Source organism: Carex rostrata, chromosome 14 (genome assembly GCF_964058835.1).
Source record: "Carex rostrata chromosome 14, lpCarRost1.2, whole genome shotgun sequence".
In the NCBI taxonomy this organism is placed as follows: domain Eukaryota; kingdom Viridiplantae; phylum Streptophyta; class Magnoliopsida; order Poales; family Cyperaceae; genus Carex; species Carex rostrata.
This window is the reverse complement of record NC_135931.1, coordinates 4,847,797-4,858,467: the sequence shown is the minus strand read 5'-3', so window position 1 is coordinate 4,858,467 and position 10,671 is coordinate 4,847,797. Positions and strand designations below refer to the sequence as shown.

The following is a 10,671-nucleotide window of genomic DNA, read 5'->3' as shown; positions in this document are numbered from 1 at the left end:
TATCTACACAAATGTAGGAATGATGATATTTTTACTTTATTTTATTCGTCATCAAGAACTTGTAAAACTGTACTGATGTAGATAATTTCTAGATATTGATTTTTGAAATGTGATAATTTTTATATGAGCACATAGTGGAAACAACATAAATCACATCTAACGGTTTTATTTTGTTATTTAAATTTTAAATTTTAAGTTATTAATGATTTAACAATAGAAGAATGATAAAATTACAAAAAATGGAGTGATCCTCATCAAATACCGGGAAAAAAAAATTTAGTCTTCCTAAATTTTTTTAATTCAACCAACCACGGATCTTGGTTGGACAGTTTGAAATTTGAATTTAAGTATCCACTCATTTCAAATCAGAGATTAACTCTAGAAATACGAACTCTCTCTGGTAATTCCATTTGTGCGAGTGTTGTAGTGTTGTATTTGTGATTGTGAATTTCACATACGTGAATATTATATTTCAGAAATAACAATAGCAATAGTTGTACGTCAGGGGCGGAGCCAATCTATCAGATAAAATAAATTTTATTATTTTAAGATTACCCGATTTTTTGCAAAATTTATCACTCGTCGCAAGCCTTCTCGTGGCTAAAATTTTCAATTTCACTGGCTTAAAAGTTCATTTTCTGAAATACTAAATAAAAATAAATAAAAAATAAAAAAAAATATATATATATATGACTTCTACATAATAATACAAGTCCTTGTTCAAAATTAAGTATGTAATAACAAATAGAGAGAGCTTTTAATGTTTGTTCTAATTTCGTTGGAAAAGTGGAAAGGGGTTTATTTCAATTTGGAGGAATATCTTCATTTCTAATCAATTATTTCTATAGAGTAAGATATTTTATCCTTCTTCCATAAAATATTACAAGTTTCAAGACGTTAATCACAAGTTTTCTCTTATATTTCACCTCTTTTTTTTTCTCTTTTATCATAGTATTCCAACCACGTTCAGCAATCCTTTTCTAACCCAATTTCACTATTCAAAGATATAATTTTAGTATTTGTAAATATGAATGCAAGATATAATTTTAGTATTTGTAAATCCTAATTCTCAATTTATTGAAAAACCGTCTCACTATTGTGGTTTTGAATTTTTATTTTGATTAACTCGGTATTAGTGTTTTTGCTCTAATAATGCCTTGGATTGACATCTTAATTACAAGTACAACCTCAATTAAAATAATTGTTCATATTTAACAATGATTTAAATAGCGTTTATCGCGTCATAGCGACCGGGTTAAAAAAATTGCGCTATACCCAAATAGCGGCGCTATTTGGACATAGTGTCATAGTTTTTATGGGAGAAAAACACTATAGCGCGCTATTTAGAACATTGATATTTAGTATATATCCAAAAAATGGTTTAGATTTGTTAATCACAAATGTTGTCTAGCTTTAAGCAGATGTTTGAAAATTTGTATGTTTAATAGGCATCAGATCTACTTTAGATTCGATAAGCTCTATGACTATCTAATATCTATTAAAATTTGTATGTTTCACTTTAATATCTGTGCGCACTTGTGTTAATTCTTGTACACACGGATCTTAAGCGTCAATTCTTAGAACTCATCGATTAATAGTAGATATGATGTCCATCGAACATTGGAACCTACTCCTTTCTCGTTTGAAAGAACTTAGGTTTCAAGGTAAAGCAAATTTCAAAATCTTATCACCAAAAAAAAAACGATCTATCAAATAGACATAATAATATAAATCATCTAATTTATAAATAAAATAGAGAATACAATTATTCAAAAATTGACTTTCAAATCACAGCACTAACATATATCCAAAAATGCATTGCGCTATTGACATTGTGTGCTGCATTATTTCACGGATTGAGACTGTAAAACAAATATCGTGTAATTAGAACTTGCTGGCTCTCTTTATTGGAATCGGGAGAGATTCGAAATTTATGTGAATCAAATACACACAAATTTTGATACGAATTGAACTGCTCTGATAGGATATCAGATCGAATTCGATTTGGTGTCTATTAGGCCGACCTCCACTCCCTCTTTTTTTGAAAAATAGTGGTATTATCACTGATTTTATAAAAATCAATCATACTTGATTTGGTACCCAAAATATGTACCAAGATAAAATATGAAAAGTCTTACAGCATATCAACATCAACAGACATAAAAGTATACAAGTAGAAACAGTACCACATCAAAAGCTAATATTCAAACAAAATGAATACTAAGCAAATAAAAATCTCAAAAATCAATCATATCCTAGGAGACTGGTAATCCAGTAAATTCTCATCCGACATCTCGTCTCCAGACATATGACCTGAGGGGTTGCCAGCTCCAAGAGCTTGGATTGACTCCTCTTCCTCCTTCAGTATCTGATCTGAAATGTCCTTAACATCACATGGAAGCATTAAACTTAATTTTAAGTGTGAATTTTTAGATCTAGACTTACACCAAAAAGTAGCTAAAGATATTATCTTTTTTTTGAAAACTTGGTAGCAGAACTAAAGAGATTATCTTAAACTCTAATGATTTAACAGAAATGAGAGTAGTATTATTATTAAAAAGAGAAAAGGTATTATCCCCCGTCTCTCAGTCCCCGTAAAATCCCCGCAGCCATCTTATCCACTTTCTAACAGAACTATAATGGTACTACGACCATTTATAAACCTCTGATCCATGTCTTCATTTTGAAAATCCGATTAAAAAAGGCAGTAAAAGAAAAAAAATGAATGGCTGCTCCGATCAACCTCCCCACGGCGAGATCCTCGCGCCGCCGCCACCGTGTTCGCACAGGAGGCTCCAGCGCAGATCTCCTCCGTTCCTCCGTTCCGATCTCTCTCTCCTTCCTCTACAGATTTAGCGATCTCCCTCTACAACAATTAACCCCTCTCCTCACTTGCGCCGCCGCCGTGTTCCCACCGGAGGCACCAGCACAGAGGGTGAGTCTCCGCCTTCGTCTCCCTCGCAGTCCGACGCCACATTAGCAAGAAGCCTTGCTGCCGCTCTGTGGAAAATGCACCTTGCTTCTGACTTTCACTTCCAGGTAGGTCCCGCTTCTCGAGATCTACCCTTTTTATAACTTCATTATCTCTCTTTCTTCTTTGTCGAAGTTTAATCGAGTGCGTAACTTTGCTAATTACTTAGGTCACGAACAATGAGCTGTATATTGTTCCTAAGTTTTGATTTGGAATTGTCGCTTGAGAAAATTAGAAAGCAATTGTTCTGAACGAAATGTGTATTGTCTCTAATGTCAATATATTCAGAAATTGTGGTAACAGGAGCTGCTCCTTAATTTCTCCAAATTTGCATCTTGTTTTGGTTTAGTTTGAAACTAACATGCATTTTGATCAAAATTTATCATCATTTCGTTTGAATTTGTTCTTTTGTCACTTCAATTTCCTTCTGACTATATTGTGCACTCCATTTACAAAATTGTAAATTTTACAAAACAAATAGCGGTGATCATTTATCAGTTTTGATTTACTCAAAGAACCTTGATCGAAAGAAGTGTGTGCTTAGCTCAGGCGGCCATGGCGTTTTCTTCTCGTATCCTCTGCAGATCTCGCCAAGTATCATCTCTCTCGAGTAGAAATTCACCTTATCGCCACTAAGTATCATCTCTCTTGCCACTGTGATCAACATAATCATGACCATTGTGGGCATTCGGCATTCCATTATGGAATTCTGGTAAATGTTCTTCACATTTCAATGATAGTTAGTATTTGGAGAATTTGATCTTTACATCGAAAAATAATTTTAAAGTGACCAATGCGAAATTCTGATTGAAGAAAATTATAATTTTGATTACTCTTGTGCAGGGTATATGGGCTATTACTTCACATATTATTTCTAAATATATCCAATTGAGTAATTTGTTGTGAAGATTGGCTTATGTAAACACAAGTATGTTAAATCTGGAATTTTAAGACATGCTCAGAAGGAAGCAATTGGTCGCTTGCTTAATGAGAATGGGGAATCTAATATAACTGTCATTCATAAGTAAGAGAAAAGATAAATAACTGCAAATGAATTTCTCTACTGTACCAGTAACTTCTAATCAGAGATTCAGAATAGATGCTCGACCAATAAATTAATCAATTGGAACTCCTCTGATCCATGTCTTTATTTTGAAAATCCCAGATTCCTGATGGAATTCCACTATTAGTTTCTCGCGATCAGAATGGAAAGAATACTTTGAGTTCATTTTCATTTCCCAACCTCAATTAATTAATCAATTGGATCTAAAGAGTTGTTTTCTAATCTAGGCTGTAGGGGCTACCACTTACCTGGAAAAGACGTCGGAGATGACGTCATTGTTGCCGCAGTCTTCTCTGTCTCTTTCTCTTGGTTTTATGGCAACAGACAGCCATAGCCTTGCGAAGAGAGTAAGATTCTTTACTATAATTTAACATTTTTTGCCTTGCGGGGTCAAGCAACTGATCCAGATGATGAACTCGAGTATGATTAGAAGCTTATGCGTAATTATATCAGTGTTGTTGTTTGGATGTGTATTTGTGCATCTCTTGTATTCATATTTATAAGATTTATATGATAGGTTTTACATGTTTTATATGATATGTATAAAAATTAATGTGACAGGTTTTATCTGTCATGTTTACAGGATTTTTGAAGCACGTGCAGTTACACTGGTACTTTTACTATAGGTACCGAGATACATTAATTTCTGTAAGTGATTAATACTCCACAGAAATAAAATCAAATTTAATAATTTATCCATATATATATTATAAATTATAGTAGTATTTGTTTTTGTTTGAATTATGTCTGAGAAAGCAACACTAGCCCAACCCAACCCACATTAATAGAAATTTTCTAGAATAGTCCATCATATTCATGAAATTAACTTTAGCTAGATCCAACTGTTTAATTGTCTACTGGATTATTTAATTAGAGTTACAGGATTCTAACTTATGTCTACAGAATTCGAGTTTAAATGGTACTTTGAATTATGCTTAGATTTCCCAACTTTCCACCGAATTTTATGTCAGAGAATCGCAAATCTGATTCTGAGCAGGAGGAATTGGAGAGAAATCGGAAGTCAACTTCAGGTACATCTCTAATGATTTGTTGAACTATGCAAGTCCAAAAATTGTTTGAAGTTTATTTTGGTGGTGAAGTGTTAAATATATATTCATATATCTGATGCTTTTCATGACAGGTTCCAAATCCAATGGATCAGGTGGGCTGTTGAGGGAAGTTGCATGCCCTGTTTGCACTGATCTTCAGGTTAGAAATACTTATAAATACTATTTACCCTTCGTTACTTCTTTAGGATGGTTGTGTTTACTAGTTGTACCGATTTACAGGTGCAAGTTCCAACATCTGGATCTGAGACGATTGAATGTGGTGTATGTCAGCACCCTTTTCTCATTAGTGCTGATTAGTGTTGCACTAAATTTCACCATATTGGTAATTTGGGAAAAATATCAAATTGATTGTTATTTGGTACATAAAATAGAAACTTGCCAATTTATTAGGAATTTGGTACGTGGACTAGAAAATAACCAGCAAGTTTTTGTTATTGAGATTAAAGAGCAGCTCAGTAGAAAGAAGACCTTGGAGTAGAATTTTGTATTAATTTGATTTATTCATTTAAAAGGTTTGAATTTTTCAACTTATTTTTTCATGTTGCCGGTGTAAACCGTTGTTCGTTGGAGCTGTTCCAACTTGCCATAGCCTGAGAAAGAATCAACATGCGCAAGTTCAAGGAAGATGTCAGGAGATGTAGAAAGTGTATGGGTTTATAGAATTCGTGTATTATGTTTACAGAATTTCTTGATGGCTATCTGGAGGTGATAGTGTTGATGCCAAAGGGGCGGAAGTGTATCACCTTCATTGGTCACTCCATCTTAGAATCAAAGAGGGAGAAAATTTGAAAACATTTATGTTTTATAAGTAGTGTTATGTTATACTTCTTCATGTTTGCTTTGATTTGTATGAAATGTTATGTTTGGTGGAAAACATTTATGTTATTTATTGGTAATTTATTTTGTTTAGTGATAAGAATGATGTCTCATTGGTAGATCTAATAGCATGTGTGTTTTGAGATTAGTTGTTATGTTTCTAGTATTCAACAACACTTTCTATAGAGTGATATGATAAGATGTACATAATTCAAAACAATTAAAAATAGTATCTATATGCAAATTTAAAAAAAAGAAATTGGAAAGAAATTAAAATTTGAATTTTTTTAGCGGTTTACAGTATTCAACGAAATTGTCTACAGAGTTATGTGATCATGTTTACAGAATTCAAAATAATTAAAAGCAGTATATAGAAGGAGATTTGAAAAAAAAAATTGGAAAAAAAAAATTGAAAAAAAAAATTTGAAAACAAAAATTCGAATTTTTTTTTTACATTTTTAAAAAATAAAATTTGAATTTTTTGTTTATCGGTTTACAGGATTAAATGAAACTATTTACAGAGTTATGTGATAAGGTTTACATAATTCAAAATAATTCAAAGTAGTATTTAGAAGGAAATTTGAAAAAAAAATGGAAAAAAAAGTTTGAAAAAAAAAATTCGAATTTTTTTTTTACATTTAAAAAAAAAATTGAATAATAAAATAAAATTTTGAAAAAAAATTAAAATTTGAATTTTTTTTGTTTACAGGATTCAACGAAACTATCCACAGAGTTATGTGATAAGGTTTACAGAATTTAAAATAATTGAAAATAGCATCTAGAATGATATTTGAAACAAAAAGTTGAAAAAAAGTTTTGAAATTTTTTTTTTGAAGTTTATGTTTTATGTTGACAAGATTCGTTGAATTAGTTTACAAGATTTAGTATTGAAGTTTACCGAATTTGCTCCATTAGTTTACAGGATCTTTGAAAATATCTGGGGGATTTTTGGAGGACTGGAGTTGGGGGATCTTTGAAAGGTAACGTCCCCCGGGCTACAGTCCTCCAAAAATCCCCGTGTATAAAAAGCCTTCCCTTTTTAGCTTAGTTCTGACGCGCTTTCAACTGCCATAATTTCAAGTACAATATGTATGTTCACAGGATAATATGTGTATGTTTATAGGATAATATGTGTATGTTTACAGGATACTATGCGTATGTTCACAGGATAATATGTGTATGTTCACAGGATAATATATGTGTATGTTTACAGGATACTATGTGTATCTAGAGGGAGATTTGAAAAAAAAAATTTCGAAAAAAAAATTTGAAAAAAAATTCGAATTCTTTTTTACATTTAAAAAAAATAAAATTTCAAAAAAAAAAAAAATATTGAAAAAATTTAAAAATTGAATTTATTTTTTTACCGGTTTATAGGATTAAACGAAACTATTTACAGAGTTATGTAGTAAGGTTTACAGAATTCAAAATAATTAAAAGTAGTATCTAGAATGAGACAAAAAAATTTTGAAGAAAAAATTCAAAAAAGAATTTTGAAATTTTTTTTTGAAAACCGAATAAAAATTTTGAAAATAAATTTTGGAAAATAAAAATTCCGAATAAAAAGTTTGAATATAAAGTTTTGAAAAAAAAACTCGAATATTTTTTACATATTTTTGTTTACAAAGTTTTAATGTAGTCATGGTTAGTTTTTAGTTTTGAAAAGTTGTTAGAGATCTTCTAGATGTGGTCCTGGTTAAAGGTTTAAAAGTGGTCCCAATCAAAGTAGTTAAAGTGGTTAAAGTGGTGGTTAAAGTGGTAGTTAAAGTGGAAGTTATTGGGGACCACACAAAATTGAAAGTTTTATGTTGATAGGATTTGTTGAATTAGTTTACAGAATTTAGTATTGATGTTTACAGAATTTAGTATTGATGTTTACAGAATTAGTTGGGGGATTTTTGGGGGACTGGAGTTGGGAGACTGTTAGCTGCTTCCTATTAAAAATAACTTTATTTCTTTCTAACCATACATTTCATAAGATAGCTCCCCTTAACAATTCTACAAGTAATCTACCATTTAAGGGGGATAGAAGATTATGCTAGATTAGCAATTAAATTGAGGTCTATCTATACATCTAATAAAGTTATTGTTCGAACTTCCTTAGTCGTCGAGTCGGTTCGCAGTATTTGTTGCTACTTGCTAGTAGTAATATTGGGACATGAAAGTTGTCTCAAATCCGACCCGATCAAACAAGTACCGATTGGCTCCCGTGAATGTAAACAAGGAAACGTGAAAATAGGTATTAACGGTCACATGCCTTCAAAATACAAAGCAGCAACGTGAAGACCATTAAACCCAGATCAAATTCCCCTCTTCATAACATTCCCTTTACTCTGCAATTCTCCATGACATCACACTGCAATTCTTACTTTTTCATACTTCATATTAATTCTAATTGGCTTTGGCTCTGTTATTTATCCACATGATCCTTGCACTTTTCTTTCCGAGACAATATAGAAGATAAAAAAGATTAATCCTAGCTACATAATTTCTCAAGTTAATTGGTCATTTGAAAAAATAGTGCACATTAACCAAAAAAAAAAAAAAAAACTAAATCTCATTTTTGTTCCCTCTTTTATTATATCGACAATATCAGAAATAAGTCTTGAGAAAAAATATTTTCTTTTTTGTCTTTCCTAGCCACAGAAAAAATTTCACTGCAATGCTAGTGAAACATTGCAGAGGATAAACAAAACCTCATAACCCGCGCCATAGTTATAGTCTCCTACAATTCTGCACTTCACAGTTCACACTCACTCACACTCGCTGATCAGCTCCAGCTAGCTCCTACTTCTTTTCTCCTCATAATCTTTGTTCATGGACAATTTCCGAAAAGTGCCTAATTCTCGTCCATGGAAGAAAGGCCCGACACGCGGCAAAGGCGGACCCCAGAATGCCTCATGCGAGTATAGAGGCGTCAGGCAACGCACCTGGGGCAAGTGGGTAGCCGAGATTCGCGAGCCCAACAAGCGCACCCGCCTCTGGCTAGGCTCATTCGCCACCGCAGAAGAGGCTGCACTAGCATATGATGAGGCCGCACGCCGCCTCTACGGCCCCGATGCGTATGTCAACCTGCCCCACCTGCGTGCGGCCAACCCGGGCAGCAGCCGGGCCCAGCGCCTTATGAAATGGTTCCCTACCAAGAACTTGACACCGAGTCACAGAGTACCATCGTGTGGTTTATTAAACCTCAATGCACAACACAATGTCCATGTCATCCACCAAAAACTACAGGAATTCAACAAGACCAAACATTTCTCTGCCATTTCACAATCTCTAGGTTCTCCTAGTATTGTTTCTCCTATTGCTTGCTCTAACAACTCCATATTCTCTTTGCCTGATACACCATTGCTCACGCCAGGGAGAGCATGCGGTGAATATGAGAGGCCTCAGATTGACCTCAAGGAGTTCCTCCAGCAGATGGGTGTTCTCCAAGGAGAAGGAGAGGCTGCGGGAAAGCATTGTGAAAATACTGAAATACTCGTACCGCCTGAAACTGCACCAAGTAGAGGTGGCGCGACAGTTTTGGAAGAACTTGGTATTGAAAGTAGCGACTTCAACTGGGATTCATTGACAGAGATAGACAGTGATATCGGGCCGAGATATGGTGTTTCCAACAGTTTTCCCATGGATGACATGCATGAGGAGCTAAGTTTGCCAATACCTATTTGGGACCTCTGATCGCCATGTTTAGTTGATATAATACTATGTATTTTCGGTTTAATTTGAGCTACAATTAGATCAACTACATGAGTAAACAATTTTTCCATAATAAAATTCATAACCGAGTCTATTTTAGATCACATCATTCCTATAGTACCTTGTAATATTTGAAATGTGATTTAACTGAGTTGTTTTCTCCCCGCTTATCTGAGCTGGTATAACAATAATTTAGTGATTGAACTTAAAAGACGATAAAATAGCTTTACCAAATAATATTGATCCTCTGTTCCAACAAAGCAAGATGTGCTTTACCCGAATAATATTATTGTATACAAGTTGACATGAGGATACTATTAGTTTCAATGAAACAATATTTCTAGGCATTGCCGGGATAATTTGAAAGTATGGAACATTTTAAGCAACAATAGTGCCTGAAAAATCTGTAGATGTTTATCATTTTTCAAAAGAATTCCATAAACAATAAAACAAAAGTCTGGGAGCCTGGGAGCCTGATGATGTTGCTGTGGTGCCAAGGGGCGAGAAGGCTACGACTTCTGATGATTGACTATACTGTTATTAATTACCCAATTAGCTAACAATACTAGTGGTTTTAGAACTGGGATGACTTCCAGAAATTGTCGTTAGCATGTGGCGTGTTGCCAAAACAATGTTTGATTTGCTGTTTTTTTTATTAGGGGTTTAAGGAGAACGGGAGGTTGCGTATCAGGGAAATAGCCTGAACTGACAACATTAGGATTTGTAACTTTACGTTTCAAGAAACGGGCCTAAATCGCCTATTTTCAGAAGAAGAAGAAAAAACTCCAGCATATAGCAAGATTTGTGTTGCTATGCTTGAATACATTCTAACCAATATGAGTGAGGTTATGGTACTATATATGCATAACGCTTATTGGTTTGTACTATGGATGCATATCTTCTTTTTTTTAATTCAAAAAGTCGATCCATTCCGCTGAACATGATTTTCATATGAAAATGTGCTTGGATGTCAAATTTTACATTTTAAAATTCTTTTTACTAGTTTTTAAATAGGTACAAAATCACTTGATCTAAAGATTCTAAACCATTCG

At 33.4% G+C, this 10,671-nt stretch overlaps 1 protein-coding gene across 1 annotated transcript; it reads left to right on the top strand.

Annotated features, from left to right (window-relative positions):
• The first annotated feature begins 8,668 nt into the window (after nucleotides 1–8,668).
• LOC144565806 (Integrase-type DNA-binding superfamily protein) lies at nucleotides 8,669–9,621 on the top strand. Its single transcript, XM_078315644.1, has one exon. The coding sequence runs from the start codon at nucleotides 8,738–8,740 to the stop codon at nucleotides 9,599–9,601; it is 864 nt and encodes a 287-aa protein (XP_078171770.1). The 5' UTR covers nucleotides 8,669–8,737; the 3' UTR covers nucleotides 9,602–9,621.
• Nucleotides 9,622–10,671: the final 1,050 nt, after the last annotated feature.